The sequence below is a fragment of the Triturus cristatus genome, chromosome 4_2 (assembly GCF_964204655.1).
Source record: "Triturus cristatus chromosome 4_2, aTriCri1.1, whole genome shotgun sequence".
Taxonomy (NCBI): Eukaryota; Metazoa; Chordata; class Amphibia; order Caudata; family Salamandridae; genus Triturus; species Triturus cristatus.
In genome coordinates this window covers 18,458,377-18,485,934 of record NC_140586.1, presented here as the reverse complement: position 1 = coordinate 18,485,934, position 27,558 = coordinate 18,458,377, and the positions used below count along the sequence as shown (strand labels likewise).

Here is a 27,558-nt window from a genome sequence, read left to right as displayed (position 1 = left end):
TATCTTGCAGTAATACACTTCCAGCTATTCTAGTGATGAAAGCTGTGGTGGTGTATATCGACAATATGGTAACAAATACTTGCATCAACAGGCAAGGCAGCACAAGATCCAGGACTCCGAACTTGACTGCACGGGGTAGTTTCATGTGGGCTTAGAGATCTGTACTGTTTCTGACTGCACTCTATATTCAGGGGAGGAGAATGTCAGGGCAGATCTCCTGAGCAGAAAGAACTTCTTCCCAGAATGTATCTCCTCACCCTGCTCTATTCAGCCTCATTGTTCAGAAGTGGGGTCAGCCGGAACGGGGTCTGTTTGCTTTTCTAGAGAATGCCAAGGTTCAGACCATCTGCACAAGCGGGAGTTGTCTTCTGGCTAGGGAGATAGACAGTCTGACGTGTCCCTGGCCTGCATCTCTGATCGAAGCATTCCCGCCCTTTCCTTAAATCAAGTCATTCTTGGTGAGGGTCAAAAGGGACAGAGTGCAGGTGATTTTGTTGTTCCCCGTTGGGAGTCTAGCAAATTGATTTCCGCTCATAGAATTGTTGAAGAGGGACCGGGGGTGGAGTCTCCCAGTTGTCTTTTCCCCTCTAAGCTTCCCGTCACTCCCAGTGAGGTCATTGTGGAAGTTACATTTGATGCCCTGGAGGTTGAGCGGAGAGGTTTAGTGGTCTTCGGTGTAACTGAGAAGTTGGGATGACTTTTCAAGAATCACATAGGTCTTTTACTTTCTCCTCTTATGCTAGGCATTGGAGGGCTTTTTGGGCATGGTGGTTGAAGAAGCAGGTGGATCCTACCTCAGTTAGTCCCTTTCTAGTTATGTAGCTCTTGCAGGATAGGGCTAGTTTATGTTTGACGGTGGCTACTCTCAGGGTTCAGTGAGCTGCTATTTGGGCAGTTCGGGGATCATGGAAGAATTGGAAGTATGAGAAGAGTCCGATGCTTAAGTTTCTCCAGGGGTTGTTAAATCAGTTTCGCAGACCTGTCTGTTCAATTCCGAATTGGAATCTGCAGTTGGTTTTAGATGACCTGACTGGTCCCCGGTTTCAGCCTCTTGCACGGTTGGATTTGAAGATTTTGACTTTCATGGCTAGTATTTTAGTGGCAATTACTTTTGCTAGACCCCTAGGGGAATTGGGTGCTTTATCCTTCAAATATCCATTTTGTAAGGTTTTCCACGATTGAATGGCGTCGACTCCTGTACTTTCTTTTACTCCCAGGGTTAACTCTGCTTTTCATTCTAGACAGGAAGTTATTCTCCCCGAATTTTGTCCAGCTCCTTCCTCGGATGAGGATCTCAGGGTGCATTGTTTAGATATTAGGAGATCTCTCCTGGAGTATCTAGATTAAGTTAAAAGCTTTCGAAGAGGGGACTCCTTGTTTGTAAATTTTGAACCAACAAGAAGAGGGGAGAAGCCATCCACAGCTACTTTGAGTAGATGGATGCGTTCTTTGATTCTCTTGGCATAAGGGGTGGAGGGTGTAGTTCCCCTTCCTGGTATTCAGGGAAGATCTACATGCAGTGTGGCTATGACAATGGCTGAATTGCAAAGGAACTCCAATGTGGAGATTTGCATGGCAGCTACATGGGCTACTCCATTTAATTTTGTAGGTCATTTTAGGCTTGCTGAGTTTGAGCACCTCAATAATGTTCTTCGTCGAGTTTTAGTCCTCTATGAAGGAATAGAGATATATTTGTTATGTGATCTGGGTGTTCTTGCAACTCAGTTGTCCATTTTCTTTACTTGCTATGTCTTATTTATAAGGAAGGAAGGCGAGCAAGGGACGCAGAGGTAATGCTGCCATTACTTGCCAGTAATGGCAATACTCCTAGTTTTTCTCCTTCTGCTTTTTTCAAGTGCCCTCCCACATTCCCGATATGGAGCAACTGAGTTTTGGTGAGGTTTGTTTATGTACAGAAGCTGACGAGGGGGGTGGGAGGAGCTTTTATTTTGGGAAGGGGATGTCTGATTGGAGGCAAGGAGTACTCATTTGCAAAGAAAGAAGGCAAGAGAGAAGGACTAGGAGTAATGTCATTACTGGTAAGTAATGGATGCATTTTAAATCATGCATATGACCAGGACAATGCAAATCCGAACCCATATATTTTTGGAAGATTTGTATAGAATGACTGAATTAAAAAGACAGTCAACTTCAATGATAGTTCCCTACAAAACAAGGTACACCTTGTCTGTTAACATGCATTAGAGAGTTCTATAAACCTACTGCATTACCAGTCATAAAACAGAATGGAAAAAGGTACTAATGGAAGGCGTTTTTTGAATTTTTTTTTTTAAACCTTTATTACAGTTTCAGAGACATAAAAGTATGGGCCTACAACCAACAGGCCGGCCGCTAATGCACACTATAAGCCTAGACACAGCTTAACAAACACATCGATGAAGCAATAAGAGAGCTACTGGAGTGCTAATCAACTCAGCCGGCCGCAGCCGCAGTCCATAGACAAGCAAAGAAAGGTTTCATATTTTTGAAGAAAACGAAAAACATCACACACACAAGGCAGAGGAGGTTAATAGCAGTAACATGTGCTCCCCGTATCGAAGGAGTAAACAAACCCAGGGAGAAAGAGGGGGGGGGGGGGGGGGGGGCAGGCAGAAGAAACCAAATGCGCATGTCGCAGGAGCATAGAGGAATGCGCGGGCTAGGGAGACAGAGCAGCATCCATCTCACGCGTCTGGGGCGGGGCGCAAATACCTCCACGATAGGAGTTCCAGGGACCCCACACCTTAATCCACTTCCAAGGCTTGCCTCTCGCCACATATACCGTTTTCTCTCTGAACATACACCAGTCCATGTGTTCCTTCCACGCTGAGACCGTCGGTGGCCTCTGAGAGCCCCACAGTTGTGCAATGTCACGCTTCGCTACCATATAGCCCAGAGTCACCCACTGCGTCTGCATCACATTGTAATCAGTCGGCTCCCAGACATTCAGCAAACATCTCCGTGCCTCCGGCAACAAGGCAACATGCGTGACCTCTTCTAACACCGCATGCACTCTACACCAAAACCGAGTCACCTCCGGACACTCCCACAGGATATGGAGGAAAGTCCCCAGTAGTCCACAGCCTCGCTTACACAGACCATCCACCGAATACCCCATACGCATCAAACCAGGCCCCGTGACGTACACTCTATGAAGTATTTTAAGCTGGACGAAACGCAAACGGGCCGGGATAGCCACCTCTTTCGGGGAGGCCACCGCTGACACCCAATCCTCGTCGTCAAGTTCCAAGCCGTCGGCAGTCCATGTCTCTCGCAATGAGGTCAGCAAACCCATTCGATCATTGATAAGCTTCTTATAAATCAGCGAAATGGTGCTATCCGGCACATAGCCGTCCAATACTCTATCTTCCAACGGGGAGGACTCCGGAATAGCCGCAACGTCCGGGAATACGGAAGACAAAGCGTGATGAACCTGAGCGTACCGAAAGTATTCCCTATCGTTCAACTGATATTCGGTTTTCAGCATGTCGAACGTCTTAAATTTCCCTTTCGTCCAGAGATCCCCTACCTTGCTGATACCAATCATATCCCATTTCTCAAAGCCTTTCGTATTACACAGATAACCCAAACGCCGGGAAGCGTACAATGGCGTTGCGCGAGTCAAGCGATCCCTCCACCCCATCGCCGCATTGGCCGCATGCCACACCTGCACCGCGACCCGCGTCGGGCCTGTCAATCGCGCATCAAGGGACCCCGAGTAAAGTGCTCGATTATAATCCCCGCTTGGCAATAACAATTTGTCCATCTCAAAAGCCGGGTTCAAAGCAGGCCCATACATCCCGTGATTGACAGCAGCCAACTGGGAGGCCCAATAATATCGTTTAATATCAGGGAGAGCGACCCCCCCATCATACCACGGTAGAGTTAGCTTGGCAAGAGCAATCCGCGGCCGCCCATCCCAAAACAATCGACGCTGAAGAAACTCCACCTCCCGAAAATAGCGGGCCGGCACGACGTCCACAGTGTTCTGTAGAGCGTACAAAAAGCGTGGCAGCGACATCATTTTGAACAACGCCGCCCGGCCGAGCGGCGAGAGCGGCAGCCGCCGCCAACCCGCTACATCCACCCTTAGGCGCTGAAGGGGGGGGAGAAGATTCCGCTCATTCCGGGCCACCGGGTCCAGGGTTATAAAGATTCCCAAATACTTGAACCCCGACTGCGCAACCTGGATGGGGCAACCCCGCGGAAGGGGGGGGGGCCTCCCCGGAGAGAACGTACACACAAGACTTAGCCCAGTTAATGACCAATCCGGAGTTGCGACCAAAGGAGCTCAACACATCCACCAATACAATGAGCGATTTGCGCGGAGATGCAAGATACAAGAGGATATCGTCCGCATATAGGGAGACACGATCCTCGTACTCCGGCGTCCATCTAAGGCCACGCATCGAAGGCTGCCACCGCAGCCACTCCGCAAGGGGCTCCAAACAAAGCGCAAAGAGAAGAGGCGACAACGGACATCCCTGTCGCGTGCCCCTACCCAAAACAAAGGGAGCCGACACCCGTCCGTTGACCACCACCTGCGCCAGTGGGTTATCATAAAGCAATTTCACCCAACCGATAAACCCCGGGCCAAACCCAAACTTAGCCAATGCTGCCCAAATATACGGCCATTCCAAGGTGTCAAACGCCATGGTAGCGTCCAGGGACGCCAAAATGGCCGGTTCACGGATGAATGGCGCTCTAGCGAGGACGCCATGCAGTCGCCGCAGGTTCAAAGCGGTATTGCGATGGGGTATAAAACCGGATTGATCCTGATGAATCAGGTCGCCCACGACCCGGATCAGGCGATTGGCCAGTACCTTGGCAAGGATTTTGGGCTCCGCGTTCAACAAAGAGATAGGCCTGTAAGAAGTACACCGATCCCGCGGCTTCCCTTCCTTATGGATAACAACAATAGTAGCAAGACGTTGGTCAGGGGGGAGGGAGCCCGCCGCCTGTGCCTCAAGGAACATGTCCCGGAGATACGGCGCAATCTTATCTGGGCGCAACTTATATAATTCGATGGGAAGGCCATTAGGACCCATGGCCTTGCCAGAAGCAATAGAGCGAATGGCCAAAGCAATCTCATCCGGCGACGGGGCCGCATCCATCAATAATTTATCCTCATCAGATAGAGATGGCAGAGCAATGTCTTTAAGCAGCAGTCGAGAGTCTTCCTCCGATCGCTCAGAGACCGGAGAGTAAACCCCATGAAAATACTCCGCAAAGCAATCAACAATATCACCGGGGTCCGTCACACACACACACACACCATCCACCCTCTCAACAACCGGCACCACTCGACTCGCTCTCTCCTTCTTATCCAACCAGGCAATCAACTTCCCCGCCTTATCACCCAGATGGTACAAACGCCCCTGTTGCTCCCTGCTCATACTCTTAGCAGATTCAGTAACCAGCGCCTTGTAGTCGGCCTGCTTAAGCCCCAGCACATGCAGTCTGTCATCCGTAACACCTTGCTCCAAATCGATCTCCAACTCGGTGATCTCATTTTCTAGTCGAACCACCTCTTTCGCCTTGCATTTTTTGGTATGGGAGATGAGAGACAGAGCCTGGCCCCGGAGCACCGTCTTAAAGGCCTCCCAAAGGGAGACGGCGGAAGACACCGACCCCACGTTGTCGTCAAAATAGTGGTCCAGGGACTTAACCAGGTCTGCACGGATCGTGGGGTTTCGTAGGTACCAGGGGTTGATCGGCGCCACCCTCCCCTCCGCCCCCAAGGCGATATCTAAGTGTAGCAAAAGAGGGGAGTGATCAGATATACCGCGGGCCAAGTGTCGCACCTCCCCAATCATCCCAGCTTGGGCCGCAGGCACTAGCATATAGTCAAGCCTCGAAAGACTACCGTGGGCCCCGGAGTGGAAGGTATATTGCGCTTGTCCAGGGTGTTTCAACCGCCAGCAATCTATAAGTCCCAGGGTATCCAGAAAGTCCCCCAGCCAGTTCTGGGCCCGAGGGAGGTCCCTAGGGGGGTGTCGATCCTCAACTCCGAAAACCACTGCGTTAAAATCCCCCCACAAGACCAAACCCGCCCCCCGGGAGCCCAAGTAGCAGGCGCCCCAAATCAGCAAAGGTGGCCGTCTGCAGGCCCGGCGGAACGTAGACAGTAACCAGCGAAATCAACTTACCCTCCCATCTCCCCACCAGCGCAGTGTAGCGCCCTCTGTCGTCGTGGAGAACCTCATCCACCTCCAACGGGAGAGAGGTCCTAACTAAAATGCCCACTCCCCTCGAGCCAGAGGTGAAACCAGAATGGGCCAGAAGGCGATATCCTCGCCTGTTCATGGCATGGAAAGAGTTCCCTATGAGGTGCGTCTCCTGCAGAAACACAATGTCAGGCGAAATACGTTTCAAGAACTGCAGGACCACCCCCCGCTTTATCCTGTCCCCCAGCCCATTCACATTCCATGAAAGAAGTCTCAACCCCTTACCCCCCATCCCTCCCAGCACAAACCATCCCCCTCCCGGAGAGCACAATCATAATAGCACAACAGAAAACATTACCCCGCCTTGTGATGCAAACAAACAAACCCCAACTCCACCCCATCAACCCCAACAAAACTCCCCCCTTCCTGCACCCCTGCGTGAGCCCAAACAGCCCCCCCAACGTGCAGTGTGCCTGTCGCCCCAATACGAAACTCACTACAAAAAGGACAAGAAAAACCCCAGAAGGAGGAAAGGGCCCCAGCAAGCCCCCCGCAACCTCCAAATACCAAAGGGCAAAGTGTTACAAACTGGAGTCCAGTGCAGCCACAGGTGCAAAACGTTACCAGTCCGGTCCATAGCCAGGATCCCAGTTCCATTCCTACTCCGTCGAACACTCTCCGCCATCCGACCTTCCCGACCTCGACCCCTAGGTAGGGCATCCAGCCACTCTCCCACCGCCTCCGGCCGGTCAAAGAAATGTGAGCGACCCTCTAACTCAACCCGCAGCCTAGCCGGGAATAGCATCGCATATTTCAGCTCCATGTCCCTCAAGCGCCGTTTGATGGCCAAAAATCCCAACCGTTGCTTTTGAACCGCTTGCGTGAAGTCTGGGTAAAAGCTAACAGAGTTCTCAAACTTTAATGGCCCAGCCACCCTCGATGCCTGAAGGATAGCATCTCTATCCCGAAAGTTAAAAAGTCGGGCAATGATAGGCCGCGGGGGAGCACCCACCTTGGGCGCACCACCTGGAATCCTGTGGGCCCGTTCCACGGCGAAGAACTTGCTCAGCCCCTTGGGTGCTAGATGAGTCACCACTAGATCCTCCACAAAAAGATCCGCAGCAGCCTCCTCCGATCGTTCGGGCACCCCGATAATACGGACATTATTCCGCCTGGCCCTGCTTTCGGAATCCTCCAGGCGACGATCAGTCAGGTCACTGGCGAGCTGCAACCTCCGCACCTCCGTCTGCAAAGCGGCCACATCTACAGTTAGGCTCGACGCCGCTTGAGTCAATGAGTCGACCCGGTCATTTGTTTTGGACAGGTCCGCTCTGACCAAAGTCACATCAATCAACACCGAGTCCAATTTATTAGCCAAGGTATCAAATTGCTGGTTCACAGTCGCCTTCATCTCCTCAATGGCCCCCATGACATCCAGCAAAGTCAATTCGGATGATGCGCCTGAGGCCTCCTTGGGCGGCTCAGGCGATTTATATGATCCACTAGGGGATTCCTTTGGCTGCGCATAGCGGTCCATGTTGTTGGCCTGGGAAAAGGCTCCCCTCCGGGTAGACTTGGGTTTCAGCTTGTCGCCGTCCACTCTCGCCGCCATCATCAGCGACCACCAAGGTCAGCACCCTCCAGCACCCGGAGGAAGGCAGGCGACAAGTGCAGGAGGTCCGGGCCACCAACTGAAATAGGCCCGTTTACAGTTCGAGAGTCAGGCTATGCACTCCGTCCTCGGCACTGCTCACCCAAAGTCCCGACGTCAGTTTCCGCAGATAATAATAATAATAATAATACAGCATTTTATAAAGCGCGAACAGCTACCTCACGAGGAGGTGTCCCGGCGCTAGGACAAGAAACACAGTTAACCCAGAGAACAGAAGTGGGGAAGCTTAGCGTGGTTGGGCAAAGAGCCAGGTCTTTAGCAGCCGCTTGAAGCAATATTCAGAGGGGGCTTGCTGAATTGCTGGGGGTAGAGTGTTCCAAAGTGTTGCAACATTAGCTGAAAAAGTTCGCCCCCCCAACCGAACCCTTTTTGCTCGTGGGACGGCAAGTCGAACTCGGCGATTGGAGCGAAGCGCACGGGCCTGGGAGTATCTCGGGAGCCGATTTTTCAGATACTTGGGACAGGCGCCAAACAGAGATCTAAAGGCCAGCGTGAGTGCCTTAAATTTGATTCTGCTGTCGACTGGTAGCCAGTGCAGTGATCGAAGATACGGAGAGACAGAGTGCTTAAAAGGAATCCGCATTAGCAGTCTCGCAGCCGCATTTTGGACCAGCTGAAGTTTTTGAATAAGGTATTTAGGTAAGCCCAGATAGAGACCGTTGGCGTAATCCAGCCTAGATGTCACTGTGGCATGGATAACTGTTTTCCGACAACTCTCAGGTAGAAGTCTTAGAATTTTACGGAGATTCCTCAGCTTACTCAAGCAGCAGCCGACTACTTGTTGAGTATGCGAGATAAAGGACAGACTATCATCCCATCGCACTCCCAGATTTTTTGCCGTTAGGCTGGGTGAGGGGGCTAGTCCCATCTCCGTTGGCCACCATAGCTCTGAAGCCCATCTCCGTTGGCCACCATAGCTCTGAAGGTGGAGGGGGGCCTTTACCGAAAAAGATCACTTCCGTTTTATTAGCATTTAGCTTTAGTTTATTCGTATTCATCCAACAGGCCACATCTTGGAGACAGCCCTTAAAGCTCGAGAAGGACTCCTGCGACACCTCTGAATACGGAAATACCAATTGGGTGTCATCGGCGTATGATATTGCCTTGACACCCCAATTGGCAATCAACGTAAAAAGTGGAGCGAGGTAGATGTTGAACAAGAGGGGGCTGAGAGCCGACCCTTGCGGGACGCCACAACTGAGGACTTTGGGTGTTGAGGATACCGTCCCCAGTGCCACCTTCTGTGTTCTCTGGGACAGATACGATTGTATCCACCCCAGAGCCTGGTCGCGGATGCCTATCTCAACCAGTCGCATCAGGAGTCTAGCATGATCAACCGTGTCAAAGGCGGCCGACAGATCCAGGAGAACCAGCATCGCTGAACTTCTTGAATCCAACGACCACCTTACTGACTCTGATCAACTCGAAACCGAAAGTGAAAGCACGGGGTCCGGGGCAGGCCCAGACTGGCATGCCGCTGTTGTTCAGTTCGCACCCGGGCACCTCACCAACTCGAGTTCGGGACCAAGGCCGGAGAAGGCCGCAAACTTCAGATCGCCACCAGTCCGGTTCCCGGAGTCCAATTTCGATTTGGAAAACGAGTGGCACCTTAGCGCAAGATCATAGACAAAAGCCCCTCTAAAAAACCAGGATTATGACAGGATAGACGTGGGAGGTTGTGGAGGCCCTCGGGAGCCACAAGCCTACGCGGCCATCTTGGTTGCGCGCTAGGCTCCTCATGGAAGGCGTTTTTAAAAATTTTTGGTATCTCAAAACCAGCTTACCCTTAGTAAAAGCCTTTTCCTGGCAGCTAATTCACTCATGCCTAAAGGCATTTGGCAAAGTGAGTTTCAGTTTTGACCGTCCTATGAAAGCCACCTGAATTTAATTCCACTTCCTGAAATGGCCAGATGAAGGCACATTCACACTACAAATCTCAGGTATATGAATGCATACATCATTAGAGTGACGGAGATCCTAACACATGGGACAGCTTTAAAAAAAAATTGAGGTTTCTCCTTACATTTAGCAGATACTTTGTATCCTCCAAGGGGGGCCGAGTGTCCTTCGGCGGCATCAAATCCTGCTGACACCAGCACCACATCTGGAGCAAACTCGCGTGCAATGGGCATCACTACTGTCCTGTAATGAGCAAGGAAAAACACATTTTACACCTTCATTCATTGTTAGCATTTGTATAGTCTTTCAAACCAAAGGCAGAGACGTAGTTATCAATTATGCAGAAGGTGCACTGGCAGCTGGGGGCCACAGACCTGAAGGGTACACTGTAACCTGAATATTGTTAAATTTTACTACCCACATAGCAGGGAGGCGCCAATTTTCCTTGCTTGTCCTGGGACCAATGCGATACCAAAGGGGATGATGGACGGAGCGTTTGAGCAAATCAAACACTCACCCCCAGTCAACTGATCTGGGTTTAATCCATCATCATTCTTTAGCTCACTCCACCACCCCAGTTCAGACATGGCCATATGCAAATCAGTCTGACCCTGTGCCTCATGGGAACATCCAGCCCGAACTGCCAAGCCATGTCTTCCCTGGACCCCTTTGGTATCGCTTTGTCCTGGGACCAATGGCACACGCTATGCCACTGCCAAAAGAAAACATCAGCATGGGAGGGCAGAGTGTTCTGGTCAGGTAACAATGAATTACATTCTGAGCCTTGGCATCACCTGAAGCGGTCTCAGAAGAAACTTAGATCTCAGTTTACGACCATTCAGTGTAGCTGATTAGTGTGGTACCTTTTAAAGGATAGTGCACAAGCTACTTTGTCTATCACAGACTGCCCTAAAATTAGGCAACAGGACTCGGCACTATTCATGTTTAAAACCATAAAGCATTCTATTTCCATGGTATCATTTCATCATCACTCTCTAACTTTATCTAAAAGCGAAACTACAAGGAAGAAGAGAATGGGAAGAAGAAGCGCAACTTGCAACTGATGTATTTTATCTTTTACAAAATTATCTGATTTGCACCGGGCTTCTAGTCGCCCTTATCAAAATGTAGGGTTGTACAGGTTGCTGGCCGTAGCTGGACTTTTATGGAAGGTGTTGGGTGAGGTGTGGAGAAACATACTGCAGCGGCATCTCAGCACATAAGCATGAGGAGATACATTTCCACACATGGTTATCTACACTTCTGTTTACTACTTAATCATAAAAGTCCTTATGTATGTGGGAAAAGTGAGGTTTGTAATGCTGTTGTGAATTCCAGGTGTTTAGGTTATTCTAATTCTTGCAAGGAGTAAACTCAATATCTTAGCTATTTGAACTGAGAAGGAGTTTTCACCAGGACACATTGAATAACAAAATGCCCAATCAGGAGGTATTTTTTTTTTTTTGCAGAAGGAAGACAAGACATGAGCCGTGAATATCATGATGATGTGTGTACATTGCTAAGAGACGGGCACTGGCTGACTGGACAGAAATCAAGCTCTGATGGGCTCTGAAGTTATACTTTGATCTGTGGGTCACTGGCATCATTGTAGCAGCTAAGGTTAGAGGAGGTAATGGTCTCAGGTTTATGTTAAAGAGTGGGTGACTGTTAAACGGGTGAGAATAAATCAGTGTGGTGAGGGTAAAGGCTCAAAGCAGAAGGGAGGCAGAGGCAGAATGAGAAACTTTTTATGAGGAAGTAGGTAATGTAGTAAAGGATGAGGCCTTATATCACGATAGATTTGAGTGTCAGAGACAGAGTAGAATGAGGGACCATATTGCAGTTGACCCAACGGTCCAAAAGCAGATGTACTCCCCTTAGCTGGTGTCCACCGTAAACTGCATCTCACCCCTTGTTGCGCTAAGTGTAGATTATGTGCTCCACCCAGGGCAGAATCTTGTTGATGTCAGAGAGAAGATCTGTTTCTTCTATGTACGCTGATAGGTGTGCATAAGAAGCTCTTTTCAACTGGTTTTCCAAGGCAATGACCATTGTAAGTTGGATGATAATTAAAGGTGGGCATTGGGTTTGTGGCATTTTTCCACAGTCTGTTTGAGGGAAACAGTTTTGAGTTATGTTGGTATTCATTGCAGTGATTGGTGGTCGCTCTGGCCGAGATGGCAGCTAGGTATCACAACATCAGGAACTGAACAAAGTTAGTTTTCTCATATGTACAAAGGGGTTTTGAGAGGTTGGCAAATTCAAAGTGGAGAGTAGTTGAAGGAATATAGTCTCAGTTAAGAAATGAGTTTAAAGGTTGAGGACTTGTGTGTGTTGAGCTAGTGGTCCTCCTTAGTTTTTGTTAAAAGATACCTTTCAAGAGCTCTGGAGTATAGAGGTTAGGTTCTCGGTTGTGGGTGATTTTTTAAGGTGGAGTATACTGGATTTTAATTTTTTCTTAATATCTTTAGAGTTCCCTGGTTGGGCAGGTGGCCACATGGATGCAACGGGAAAAGTGAAGTTGTTTTTCCTTTCTGGCCAAACAGTTATGGATTTCAGCGTGACACTGCAATGTCAGTTTGCCATTATAATGCTTTGTATTTTCCCAATGCTTTCGCAAAGATCTTTTGTTTATTTTAATAAATCCAGTCAATTTTCTGGCATTGATGAGAGGTTACAGTGGTTTTTGAAGCATAATGATCCCCAGGATGGAAGCTAGCCAAAAATCAGACAGTTGAAATGGCATTCTTTTTTCTCAAACAACAAAGTTTTAAGTTGAAGAGAGATGGTGGAAGAGTCAATGTTGTCCACGCACTGGCATTTCTAAAAAATTCTGACAGTAGGCTTTGCTGAAAGAGTGGATACTTGCAAGCTGAACAGAACTGTAGCATGATCAGTCTATGTTGTATGATATCTATGGCTAACTGCGATGAGGTTGTAATGGGCACAAATTCTGTAAAGGCTATGCCTAGTTGCGTGGGCAGAGCCAGAGGCCATTTGAGTTACTAATTTCACGTCGTCAGCCATACTCCTACAGAATGAAGCTGTTCGGCTGTGTTTTCTAACCTCACCCACATATATTCTGCATGGCTACTGGGCTGGGCCAAAAGGGATGCAACAAGCTGGGTTTCACACTTTGTCCACGACCACCGTAGCTGCATAGGTGAGGAGAATACGGGTAGTGAAACTCTACCAGGATGAAGTATCTGCCTTGGCTGGCTGCAGGAAACGCAGGAAGACATTTTTTGGCAGGTGTGCAAATGCACCATATGCCTTTGCATTTTGGGGAAAGGAGGAACAACAAGGAGAGTACTGAGAGAACGCACAGGAATAGCCAGGGAAAAGCTGGAGAACAAGAAGGGCCTTTGAGTGCACCTACAGGTGGGTAAAGGGCTGACTTGGTAGACTGTAAGCTGATTTGTCTATAATATGGTAAATGATATGGTAAATGACTCAAGATCCCTGGATGTGCAATACTTTCTGTGCTTACTACAATTCTTTATTTTCTGTATTTTGCCATTTTTTGTATTTCTGTATGCCTAGAATGATTTGAAACGTTCTTCGCAGATATAGAGCATCCTCCCCATGCTATGAAGTAAACAAACAAGTAGTCGAAGTGTGATACTTAAATGTTTATAATTAGTATGGCATGGCCATGGCATAATGCACCTTAACGTTAACAAAGCCATCAATGTTATTCCAGCTCAGACAACGAAACCATGTGCAATTCTGGCCTTGCCTTTACATTCTAATTGTGGTATTTTATCTCCACCCAACATTTTGTTTGATAAGAATGTTTTCTCAGGATCACGTCTGACATTACAAATCCTTGGCCCAGTATTGAAATGTCCACTCAGAGCGATTTTGATGTACGCAACATAATGCACTCCGGCCGCAAGTATTATACCTTTGAGAGGTATGCAAATCAATGCAATCTATGAACCCATGACTGTGTGAAAGCATTTAAACAGTGGGGCATGAGATATTTTTTTGTTATATTTTTTAACATTTTGTACAGACGCTTTGATTCAGAAATAGATGACAGAATTCAGAATGTCATTGCAAATTGAAGACAATGATACTATGGGACCCTTTAAGGTGTTATATTCATTTCACTCAGGTGAATTAAAAATAAGGAAATCAAATTCCCATCTGGAAGGATGAAAGGACTGGTGTGGAGTCTACCATGTCAAGCGCTGCTCATATGGCTTTCCAAAGGCATAACACCGGACCAGGGCCGGCTTTAGCGCTGGTGGCGCCCGGTGCGACAATCATTTTTGGCGCCCCCACAACCAATGACCCCCTTCTCAGATTCTCTCAATACCACTGGGCAAAAGTGACCCTCATCTCTCCAATCATAAGGTATTACTAAACACAGCACCCCCCCCCTGATGTCAGCGCCCCCCTCCCCTGATGTCAGCGCCCCCCTGTCCCTCCACAACTTAGCGCCCAGTGTGGCTGCACCAGTTGCACTGCCCTAAAGCAGGCCCTGCACCAGACTTGGGAAGACGTGTGCACATTTAACACTATGCAGAGGAGAAACTAGCCAGCTGCCCTAGGGAACCAAGCATAGCCAAAGAGATGCCTGCGAGCTCTTCATTGCGTGCTCTATGCTACAACAGACAAGCTACCAAGGCTGCCCAGGAAATCCCAGTGGAAATCAAGTTTCTACGTAAATAAAGACCTATTTTGAGATTTCTTTTATGTAAAAATCAAACCACATGTGCTGCAGAGCGTGGGGAATGGATACCATTAAACAAAAAAAAATTACAATAATAAATCCCTGCAGCCATCTGAGGAAAGTTGGACTCACAGCAGCCGCAAGCATCTACTTCTCCCAAGGTACGGTCATCTGAATGCATCCATGTTGTGCTAGTCTCTTGACTGCTTTAAATGACAGCAGCAGCTCCAGCTCCTGTGCAGAACTGCTGAAACCGCTGCTTGGCCCACACTTTGACAATTTTTTTTTCAATGTTTTGTATATTGCGTCAAGCTCTGAAAAGACCAGAATCATCGACAGGTTACGTTTTAGATCTCAAACGAAATAAAAAAAAACAAAAAAAACTTCCAAGTTCAAAGCCCTGGCAGGGATCTGGTTTTAATTCCACCGTCCCCTCAGACTTTCTCTTGATGTTGTTGCCAACTTTGTAATAACCCTTCTTCAATCCGCTCCCCTTGTAGGCACCTTTCTCCCTGAAGGGGCAAACCTAGGCACTGTGCAGTGCAGAGGCAGGCGTTCTGCACCAATCCAGGCTTCTGATAGGATCAATCAGAAAAAGTAGCCTTTGATGAGACTAATGCCCATTATTCAGGAATTATATTTTGTCATTTCCTAAAATGTGGCAACTGCATTTTTGTGTGTATAAAACACCAAGGATCAGATTACTTTCAGTTGCATATTAGAAGTGGATATTTCTTCTGAGACAAGAAGGCTGAATTGGTCCCTCTGGGGTTCGACTGAAAACTATTTCTGTCTAAAGCCCATTGATAATGGAATCACCTCTGGATGCGTAAGTGAATCTTCAGTGCAAAGTTACAGCTCACGAAAAGGGCCAGGTTTACAAACTGCAGTCTGAATGCTCTCACTAAAGAGCTAGATAAGGGGTCTGATTTACCCATCAAGGTGGCGGAGGGCATCACTAACGCCATCCTGACAGACTGCAAAATGTAGACATGCCTGCTGGCCCAGTGGTCCTCTCTGTACCTTGAAAGGTGTTACAGTGATGGCTCTTTTCCCCTGACTGCACAAAATTGTGTGGATGGCCGTCGTCGGGTTTAAAGGCTGTCCATCAAACTTATAACATTTTTTTTTTTAACAAATGCCAAAAGTGGGAGTTTATTTTGAAAAACAAGAAACGAATGACGCCAAAACCCTGGGAGTTTTCCCTGAGGGTGTGTGGGGGTGGGTCATTATTTTTGCTCTGTTCTGTTTTTTTACATTACACGTTCCACCCTAAAAAGGGCAGGCAGTGTAATGCCCTTCCTCCAAATGCTCCTACTCGGTTCGGCCGCCAGAGACATTTCTGGCAACAAAGTCACTGGGGACTCCGTTGATGGAAATCTTTAGGTCAGCCTGTCTCTAAATGAGGCGGTCAGAGCAAGGGTTTAGTGGACAGAGTACTCCATCGAGTTTGTGACAGAATACCCTGTCTAGCTAGCTCTAAATTCGGCTGTAAATTCTCTCCTCTCAGTAGGAAAGCAGTGGCCCCAGTTGGGACCAGGAATTGTGGTTGTTCAGATGACATGCTCGTCCAGGCAGTAGATTCTATAGAATTCTGTTTAATGGGGGTGGTAGTAGGGGTGTGTAACACATGGCAATATGATTGTTGAAGGAGAAAGAAAAAATAAGGAATATTGCACTCCTTTGTAAAATAATAATAATATACATATATCATTTTAAAATGTTTTGTTTTTAAGTATGTGGAATTGATTTTATAGAAAAGAACTCACAGCAATATCTAAGGAGGGTGCCAATTGTAGTGCTTTCTTCGTCGTCACTTCAATCTCATAAAAAAGGAAAGAGAAAGAAAAAGGAAGGGGAAAAAAAAAAAAATATATATATATATATATATATCTGTTGTATTTATGTTGGCTTTAGGCGATATGATGGCACTAGCACTTTACTGGCATTGCAACTTAGATGTATTAGGAATTTTCCTTATTGCTGCTGTGCTCTAGGATAGACTTGTACTTGTTCTATGAATGAGAACATAATTAGCTGCTTTAGCTTTTTGTCATTTTTTTTTAAATTTATTATTATTATTGTGAGGTTGTCATTTTGATTTTTTTTTTTAACTGGTTTTAATGTTAGTGAAAATGTTTTTTAGTACACCATGTATTTCTTGAACCTAATGCTCTGCTCAATAAAAATTTAAATAAAAACAAATCTCATATTGGCTTGCAGGAGGAAGGCCTTTTGGCTATTTCTTTTGTCACCTAAGCATTGACACGGCCCTGGTGAGACTGGTGCGTAGAGCTCTACACTTGAATTGTGTCATTCTGATGTTGCATTATATATGCATGAATGGGAGAGGCAGAGATTGGAACTAATTCTTGATACTTTGATACATTAGTAAATAAACTTGACCTAAACGTGAAATAGCAGCATCCCTTTGTTTTTGGGGATCATTTCTAAATCGAAATCTAAACTGTTAAAAAAAACTTGAGAAATAAACATACAAACGATGAAAATACATACATTTCTTATAGTTGATTAAAAAATGCAAAACATGGAAGATATGAAACTGACCAGAGTTATTGCTACATTTGTAGCAGACAAAGAGGGCAGGCTATGGGTGCCAACCGTCCTTGTTACAGCCCAGCTTCTCCCAGCCGGAAAAGCATGGTGCATTGATGGGTCCATTTCAAACACACAAGAAGTGGTTCGAAGCCAGTGACAGGCACAAAGTGGCCTGCTGCAGAAAGGAACCTGTTCTGCCAATTTCATGAAGAACTAGGTAGGTGAGACATTTGAAGGCACTGGCAATAAATGTACGTGACTTGGTCGAAGGGCATCAACCTTCTGTACAGCAACAATCGCAAATGTCTTGTAAGATTCAGATGCACACAAAAAGTAAAGGCACGGCAGAGGTGTGTTTAAAAAAAAAATCTATTACTATTGCTTGGAGTAAAAAAAAGTACACATGATTGGATGGAACTGTGGAAGTGACGGGGAAAAAAATCGAAATCTCAGCCAAATATACTGAAGGTCCTTGTCAGCTTCAAAGTCAAGCGCACTCTCCAGCTTCGGCGGTCTCTCAAATAAAACACATTTGTGCATTGAAGCCATCCGCCGGCCAGATGTCAGCCACCGGACCATTCAAGCCTGCAGATAAATCAAAAGCAGATTAAGCAGCCAATGCTAACGCTGGTTGCAAATGGACTTCCAGTACAGCAGCCGTGTCTGCCCTCCGATTCTGCTGGATTAGTTAACGTGTTTTATTACTTTTTTGTGGAAGGGTCAGAGGGATGTGAGGCACAACACTGACTTTGGAGACCTTCTACAATTAAAAGAGGGTGGATACAGCCAAAGTGGTTTACAATGGAAGAATTCATAATGAGATTTAATTGCAATATTTCAATATGTATTATTTAGCAGAAACCATGACATAATAGGCAAATATTATATTTTTCCACAGACGATGATGCCTAATAGAAGAGGTTTAGCGTGGTTTGGTTAGGAGTGGGTCCAGCCTAGTAGGCAATGGCTAATTAGCCCTAAAGAATAAAAACACAAAAGAATAAAAACACACCACACAAGGAAGTTCGTTTTCAGTGGGTGAGCATCATTAGAAGAGGAGATATTGTGATCCTCGGGAAGCTTCAGTGGCTATGGAGAGATTACATTTGCCACTTTTACCAAATATATATTTTGACCAAAAAGACAGAAGAGCACAACTGCTTCGAGGAAGAAGTGATGAGGACTCAGATGATAAATTAATAAAAAAAAGGTATGGGCAGGCGCATAGGAGCAACAGAACAAACCAAGCCTGAGTACAATTGGAGACCATGTCGGACAGGACGGCAACTGAAAGTAGACATGTTGGCACACCGGATGGGTGTAGCAATTAATATTTACCAGCAAATCCTGTGCTGAAATAAATAGAAATACACCCACTTCACATTAGCATTTTTGCACTCTTCCATTTTCAGAGAATACATTTTTGTGGTCTAGTTCAATATTGTAAATTTTGATGTTACAAATATGTACAGTTTGATTTAAGAATCAATTTTGCATTTGACTAAAATACTCACTTTGGTTAATGAAGTAAGGTGACTGCTCAGTTTTTTAATATATGAATTGTTTGATATATATTTAAGAGTGTTACCTATAAAATGCTATCTTCTAATCTCAAATTTCACAATCGACCCAGATCTGATTACTGCGAAAATGCCAAAGATAGCCACCAATAGTCGAGAAACATGAACATCTTTAAACGATGTTTTCCCTCTGGGCACAGTTTTGGCCAAGGTTGCTGCCGTCGTTGCTAAATTGCAAATGGAACGGAAAGATCAGAAATCCAAGACTTTAAAAAAGTTGTTTAGGTTTGGCGTTGGATCAGTGATATCTTTAAAAAGACTTTTGAGAAGAGTCCCAAATTATTCAATAAGCTGTAGGTATAGAGGTACAACCCTTTTTGAAAAAGTAGGTGTTCGGGTATCTGTCATAAAAAAGAAACCATGTTTTTTAATTGCACAACAAGTTTCAGAAAGTTTGACATTTTTAGAGCTGTGGAGTCTCCTGGTGAAGTGCCAACTGGTTTAAATAAGTTACATCTGACCTTGGTGTGCAATGCGGGGAGAGCGAAGGATCAAAGTCCATACCAGCTGTAGTGCCACACTGCGGGGAAAAGAAAACTTCTTATTTTGCTGTACGGGCGAAACTACCGTCCAGAAGTAGTTGGGAACAACAGGGCTCGCAATGTTCTTGAATTCAAGGAACTGCGCAATCCTTAATGTATATCTGGGGTCAGGCCATCCTATACTTCATAGTGTATGGCTTCCCTGGCTGCTGGCCACGCCAGTGCCGAGCAACCGTGGAGCTTCCTCGGGTCATTTCAGTCTTTCTCCAGAATGGAAAAACCCAGATATAGTGGGGCCCACACTGTCCCTCCGATGAGTTGCGCGCACCCACCCACACACACGCACACACACAATTTGTCCTTTCTCTCAATACATTTCAGAGAAATGTCAAAGAACCAGAGAAGTAAGGCAAAGAGGACTAACAGCCGCAAGATAGATGAAAAGTATCTGAAGGCAGCCAAATTGGCTCATTTATAGCTTCTTTTGCCTCACCCTGATCAAGAGGAAGTCGTATGTGTAGATACATCCCATCGTCAGACCCTCATCTTCAGACCCATCACTTTCTTCCCAGCTGTGACGCTTTTTCTTATTGCGCTCTCTCTTCTGACCATTGCAATTTCCCCCCTTGATTTCTCTCAATTGCACGGCATTGGGCACTTTGAATTCTCAGTGTGCCCTACTGAACGCCACTCAGAAATAAAATACTGCAGCAGTGTCTGCAGGATACCCACAGTTGAGTGGCATGGCTCAACCTACTTCTCTTTGCATCCAGTTAATAATAAACCTCGGAGGCGATACCAGGTCCTGAACATCACACATTTCCCTCACAGTGAGAATCAGGACTATCTATAATCGGGATTTCTAAGAGACTCTTATGAATTGTTGTGGTAGCGTGGGTTCAATTCAGGGGCAATGGTGGAGAGAAAGCGAATGGCAATTCTGCTTATTTCAGGTCTGTGCCTCAGATGGGGTTTACTATAAAAATATGCAGCTAGCCTGAAGGCATCAGGCATCCGTTCTTACCTTTGCTATGTTTTAATGCTCAGCCATGAACCATGTGACTCCCCAGGAAGTTCATAGTTCAAGGGGACAGCAAATGCCAAGATCAGACTTGTGTACACCACTCTCCACCAGAAGGAATCCCCACCAGACGGAATTGCAGACTGCTTCTCTCAGCAGTCTGTTCAATGCGATGCATGCATAACACCCCAAGAGTGCAGAGAGGGCCTTACCTGGACAGTAACACCTCATCCACTTTCTCTGTGCATTGGATTAGAATAGTGTTGCTGTCAAGATTCCTAGGTTACGAGTATAATAGCATAGGACCTTTCTGCCGCATGAGAAAGAGAGGGAGAGAGAGAGAGACAGAGAAACACAGAGGAAATCAAGAAAGTAAATAGCAACTGAAAGATGCATTCAGTAAGTGATTGACAAAAGCAGTCACTAGCTACCGACAAAAGATGAAGACACGGGTTATAACAGGCAATCAAAAATGAATGGTGGGAAGAGAAGTGGAACAGGAATGAGAGAGCAAAAAATGAAACAAATGGTAGAGATAACTGCATCTTGTAAATAGTATGAAGGGGGACAGGGGAATAAGAGACAAGTAAAAAAAAAAAATTAACAGAGCAAATGAAGGAAGAAAGCATGAAGAATGGTCTTGAAATTCAACAAAACCAAAACACGGAAATAAACAAAGAATTCATAGATAAAGGAAAAATCAAATAAAAGTAAATGGAATAAGCATTTAAAGTGGAATAACGGGGCAAAAAGAAAAAAGTACGAACACAAGTGGGAATGATGTGATAGGAACGTGGAGAGAATCGACGGCAAAACAAAATGAGGAATAGTAAAAAGGAAATGGAAAATGGAGGTCACTACATAGACAAAAACATATTAGTATGAACAAAATCAAAATAAGAAAATAAATAATTGGGTAAGTTGATTAAAAAATACAATCAGAAAAATAAGTAATGAGCAATTAAGAATACAAAGTAAATCAAGTAACATGCTGGAATGCAGAGGAAAAGATTCAAGAAGTTATACAGCAAATGATCAAGTGGGTAAATGAAAAGAGAAGGAGGTAACGACCGATTGGAGGAAAATAATCAAAATACATGAAAAAGTACTAAAGAAACGCAAGAAAGCAGGAACAAAATAGGAAAAAAACAACAATGGGCAATAGTGATGATTCTGCAATCTAAATTGTACCTGAAAGCAGCCAGGTATTCTGGATCCCCCATGGGGGGATCTAAGCCACCAGCCCACGCTACGTTCACATTAAATCCTTCACCACTGCCGGATCCAACCTAGGAAAAAAAAAAAAAAAAATTAGGCCAGTAAGGGGCAGGTTGAAGTTGTGGAATATAGCTCATTTGGAACACTGTTCCTACCAATAAACTGAGCATCAGGAACAACATCCCGAGAACTAGCAATAACAGAGGGAGCATCAGTAAAAATTTGAACAGTTGTGACAAGCTGTTGTGTAAATAAACTCAGCACTTGCCACAGCAACACAAAGACTAGAGGGGAAATTCAGCTTTCCAGTTACATCAATAGGTGTAATAGGAACAAAATGACTGCTAGCACTTACAGTTTGTGTGCTACTAACAAGCCTAGCACTAGCAGCAAACTGAGAGCAAGTAACAACAATATTGAGTCAAATTACAACGATTTGAGTGCTGTGTACGGAAAACTTGGCGCTAGTTACATGCTGAACGCTAGTAACCTGCTTCAGTCGAGCAAGAAGCCCAATCTATGAGCACTCATTAAGAGTAGCTCGGTACTCATGATGTGCCGGTAGACACTTTCACATCGGGCATCACAAAAGGTGTGCTATTGCTGCCCCATTATCCCTGGGTGCAATAGTAAATAGTACTACATGAGTTACCCGGGTACAAGCAACGGGATTGCAGACTGACAAGAGAACATCAGTGCATATCATCCGCTTCCACATATTATTACCCATGACATAAGAGTCTACGTTGGATCAGCTTGGGATCTCTCTGATTAAGCCTGGAGCTGGCACTGCAATGACCTTGGTAATTGGAATGTGGGATCCGGGATTACCTCTGCTACAGGTCACTTGTAATTAGATCCTTAGTAGTAAACTAAGCGCTAGTAACTAGCAGAGCACTAGTAACAAACTCAATGGTAGTTGTCACAAGCTGGGTGTTGGCAGTAACGGGGTCTGGCGTAGACACAAGACGGAAGAATCAATGGCAAACCCAACGGAGGGAGCGAAACCTGAAGAACTAGCAGAGATAAGGAAGATCCGCCCTCTTTCATGCTCTGGCTCTCACCCTCCCCCACCGCTTACCCTATTTCACTCTTTGTCTACTTCCCCTGCTCTTATCCCCTCTCCCCTGAATCTCTCCCCTCGCCTGGCCCCATGTGCCCTTTAACTAAGCACTCCTTCTCCCCTTGTTGGGGAAAGATCCAATTATTCTACTCTGGAGTCTCAGTGATCCCTCTGAGAGAGTTCGCAGTGCCAAGGGAGTCACTCACAGTTGAGGTATGGTATGGCGCCCCTTGCCAAAGGACTTCCTCTCCCCTTTTTGGGGAAGGATCCAGTAGGTAGGCATTGGAGTCTCAGCGACCCCTCTGAGAGAGTCCACTGCGGAAAGGGAACCTCGCGCAACGGAGCTGGTGGAATGATACCACTTACCCTGGGATCACAGCTTACTGGACTTTGGACGCAGCTTTGACTCGTCTACAGGTTTGTGTCCCCATCACCTTCCCCCCTCTTCTTTCTTGCTGTCTCTCACCCTCCCCCCTTTCACTCCTTCATTCGCCGTCTGCTTCCCCTGCTCATACCCCCTCTCCCCTTAATCCCTCCCCTTACCTGCTTTTTCCCTTACGTGTATGTCCTTATTGTTTATCTCGACCTAACATGTAACTATTTAGCTATGTTCTAATAACTGTGTAACCTTTGTAACGATGTAACCTGAAACTTTGGTCTGATACTCATGTAAAGCGCTCTGATACCTCCGGGTCTAGCCAGCGCTATATAAAACCTTTCAAATAAATAAATAAATCAATAAATAACTGGCTGCGCCCTAGGTAATGTGCTAATCAAACTAATATCCAGGTGGTGCAGTCTAGTAGTGCTCATTTACGAGGAAGCCAGGCTTGACCAACAGTGGCAGACATTGGTGGAAACAATCCGTGTTTGCACAGAAGCACTTTATTGCATGGGTAGCATGCCTACGCCATGTGGGAGTGCAGTGTCGGAAAGGGGTTGTATGTGCAATGAGGCTTCCGTCGGAAGTGTTTCGATGTTGCCCGAGAGTGACCAGTATCTAAATCACAGTCATCTCAAGAGTGCCTTCGCACTGTATACAGACCACTGTACTTGACATCTGAAAAATGGGCTTTTGGAATTTGACAAAAACAGTCACCTTGAAAATAAATCAGGGATTTGTAAATCACGCTCCGAAGGCTGTGAATTGATATGCAGACTTGTGGACACTGAAGAGTGCACTAATGAAAAAGTACACCTTTCCGCTGTACATCTCTACCACAACTCTGACCGCTGAGTAGACAGCCAAGTTAATCAGTCTTGACGCCTTTATTTAAAAAAGCCTTGAGGGAACCCCCTTGAGTCTCCATTGTTTCCCAGATGCAGCTACAAAGAAACTAGAGCACAAGGGGCCGTATTACAGTAAGTGCCCCAGGGATGCAATGGGCGTTTGTACCCGCTTTGCGCGCCCCTGGCGCACTTTGATATTACAGAAGGGGGCGCAGATGCTTGCTCGTACCCTTCAGTAATACCGATTGCGCTTGTGCACTTAAAGCGCCAGCACTACCTTCGGGGGGCGTGCCCACATTGCATAAGGGTGTTGCCTATGCAAATGAGGGAATGCCTTTGCGCCTGCACTCGTGCCATATTACAGACGCGGGCGCAGAGCTTTCAGGGGGCGCACTCAAAGTGTGCCACCTTCTACGTAGTGAACTGAGTGCGCCCCCTGAGAGAAACCCTCTGCAGGGGTAAAGGGGATCCTATTGACCCCCCCAGACATTCCCTTGCAGGCGGGTGAAGTCACTGACTGCACCCACCTGCAAGGGGATCTCTAATCATCCTCAAAAGTGCAGACGGGTTGCGCATGCACAGTGAAAACATGGAGCGGCTGCAAGCAGCAAGCCGTCACTCTGTGTTGTCGCATTAATGCGCTGCCCCCAGGGCAGCGTGAGCTCGCTCCCGGGGCACTTACTGTAATACGGACCCAGGTGTCTTCTACTGCTGCCAAGTAGTAGGACCTCCTGGCTCTTTCCATTTCGACTTGTGTGGCAATGTGCCTCCTGAAGTGCAATAGGGACGCTGCTATCTCACCAGACCTTCAGTCGCATCCCCTGGTGCACCAATGAAGATCCTTGTGCTCAAGTGATAACGGTCCTTGGGAGATCCCCCCCTTACTGGTGAACTTACATCCAGAATGATGAAAAACGCATCTTTCCCAATATCAGGTACATTATTACATGAAGGAAAAAATTATGTAAAATAAAGAAACAGAACCTCAGTGACTGGGATAGAGTTAGAGACCAGGATGGTCAGAATTCGGGCAATGGCATTTCTCATTTTAAAGCTAAACTAACACAAGTAGAAGCTTTTGGGCCAAGAATGAGTTTTCTCTACACAGGAATGTTTTCAGATGAGGTGCTGTGAACAAAAAGGTGGCATCAGGGTTTCCAGAAATACAAAAATTGCGCACAGTTAAAATGGAAATGACTCGTGCTTGCAGTTCACATCACTGCCTAGTCTGGGCATGCTTCTGACAAACCGTGGGCCTTGCCTGCCAGTACAAGCGCTCTCAAGTGAGCTTGAGCAGAAGATGTGAGGCGCTCCGAGCTGACGTGCTGCTCTCAGGGGTTGCCCAAGGATCTTTTAGTGGAGATGAAATTATTAATATAATTCACTGGCAACTGAAACACTCACGTGCTTACCAACCGAGATTGTTCGAGGAACTAACAGAATTTATTACAGTTGAGTATGTATAATACTGTAAGAGTTAATTACATAATTAACAACCTCAGATTACAATCTGTACAAACCTTGAAAGTTTGGTTTTCTGTTAATAAAGAAATGTACACATTTACTTTGTATCTATTCTTGGTATGGCAGAACTTATCATCTGACAGCTTCCTCATAGAGTCAAAATGCCATTTATCTATGTATTGGAAAATCCGAACTGCTTTCCTTAGTATGCCATAAATATTTTAGGAGTCTGTGCTTCTGTAACACTCTCTCTCTCTCTCTCTCTCTCTCTCTCTCTCTCTCTCTCTCTCTCTCTCTCTCTCTCTCTCTCTCTCTCTCTCTCTCTCTCTCTCTCTCTCTCTCTCTCTCTCTCTATATATATATATATATATATATATATATATAGATATATAGATATATGTATATTATATCCAAACAGTCCAAGTGCAATACAGGTACGGACTACAGAATTTGCTGGTGCCAAAATGAAAAGTTAATTTTAATCCGTGCTGCCCATGACGCGTTTCGGCCACGTCCTGTGGCCTTGATCATATATATATATATATTAGTGCATTCTATTTGAAATGCATGAAATTAAGGGCCTAATATCAATTAGCTAATACTTAGTGAAGACTATGTCGATAAATCTTAATACTACCAAATCCCCAAAAACATACACCAAACGCAGATCAATCTTTGAATTTTTCTTAATAATCTCTGAATCTGAAAAACTATATGATGTACAATGCATTTTTAAATATGTGTTTTTATGGTCATTGTTATGACCGAATAAAGCCTGTTGAATTGAACTGATAAACCAAACACTAACTGGTTGTTAAAAACTGAAATGTTACACTGAAAATGCATATTCAAAATGGAAAAACAAATTCCAACAAAGAAAGGTAAAATTCAATTTGTGGATCTGAAAGGTACGTATGTAAAAATGTAATGGGAGAAAATGTAAAAAAAAAAACCCACAAATACTCTAAACTAAAATTGACCAAATTAAATTGCGCTGCAACGATAAAAATTATTGTTGTACACTAAAAGGTAAAGCCAAACAACGAATCCCGAATTTTAACATGGAGATGCCAAAAAAGCAAGGATATACCTAAAATAAGTTTCTGAAAACTTTCAACCATCATGATAAATAAAAACTAACAGCATACAATTGAACAAATACAGAGACTAGAATTCGAAGCTACCCTTCAGAATAAAATACTAGAACCCCAAGTCTGCAAGGCATTATTTTTCAATGTGCATAACTAAACTTTTGCCATAAAACCCTACATGTTAAACCAGACAGCACAACCAAAAGACAACATGATATGAAAATCAAAATACAGCATTGCAAAATAAATTCATGACCTGAAACCCAATATATAAAATCAAACACTGATGTAGAAAACGAAAAACTTGACATCAAAAAATCACTTACCATCAAAAAAGAAAATCTAAATACAAAATTCAAAAGGAAAATCTACACACAAACCACAACGATTATTGGAACTAAAACCAGAAACTAAAAATTAAAATACAAGATGAAAAAGTGAAATTCAGCATGATTAAATATACTTGAACACTGAACTAAAAAAAAAAAAAAACAGTCCCCATAACCTAATTACAAAATATCGAAACAGAATATCCACATTGAAACTGAAATGGAGTGCTAGATTCTAGACCACAACTGAAAAACTCTAGTCACGTGCCTGAATGCCAGTGCGCAAGAATAACAATACCATTTTTTTTTACATTGATGATCTGATGCCAAGGTCTTGGTCAAAAAGAAAACAAACCAATTTGTAATCTGCATTTGAAATCCAATAAAACTGAAAATACATCCTACGTTGTTCTCAAAGTAACGGACACGATAAGACGGAATTGGCAGCATCTAACTGGATAGCTAGAAGGGTTCCAGCTACTTAAAAAAAAAATATTGGTACAGTTGTGTAGAAAAACTAATAAATACATTAACACCAATTGCTTATGACTACTGATGTGTTATATGTGTCTTGTCCTGGAAGGCTGTAGTCCAAGTAGGAGCTATTTAGGACCATTTAAAACCGGTTGTAACAAAAGAAATGTAAAACGCAAATGGTTGGCTTCTCAAATACTTCATTGCACATCTTAAATGCGTACAGTGTGCAATGCAGACCTGATACTATGCCCACACATCACACGGGTGCCACATTAACAAAAAGGAGGGTCTGGGTGGCCGCTCAAGTAACGAACGGGCAACCCATTGGTCCATGCACAGTCATGTATCAGGTGCATAGATAATATGATGCACTGTTTGCAGGGGCAGCACACTTTTGACCACAGCATGCAGCAGGCTCACAAGGGTGCTGGACTTGACAAGCATTGCGAAGGTATGAACACGGTCTGTGTTGGCAACTAGAACAACGCGTAGGTATGATGTTACTTACCTGAGCACAAAGAGTTGGGGAACATCTGAGTGTTAGTCATAAATCAGAAACTCATCTTTGAGTGGCTTCTTATCGGTCGTGAACATGCACTGCTCTCCGCAATCCTCAGCCGGTGCT

General features: G+C 45.3%; 1 protein-coding gene across 4 annotated transcripts in view; it reads right to left on the bottom strand.

Annotated features, from left to right (window-relative positions):
* Nucleotides 1–27,558, bottom strand: part of HDAC7 (histone deacetylase 7) — a 726,616-nt gene that overhangs the window by 13,577 nt on the left and 685,481 nt on the right. For 3 of the 4 annotated variants that reach the window (XM_085600245.1, XM_085600246.1, XM_085600248.1), the window contains 2 exons: nt 21,253–21,350; nt 9,863–9,981 (listed from right to left, as the gene is read on the bottom strand). In XM_085600245.1, the coding sequence (XP_085456371.1) occupies nt 9,863–9,981; nt 21,253–21,350 (217 nt within the window). Of the gene's footprint in view, nt 1–9,862; nt 9,982–20,273; nt 20,372–21,252; nt 21,351–27,558 lie in introns of those variants that run through there. The other variant, XM_085600247.1, reaches the window with a different exon arrangement.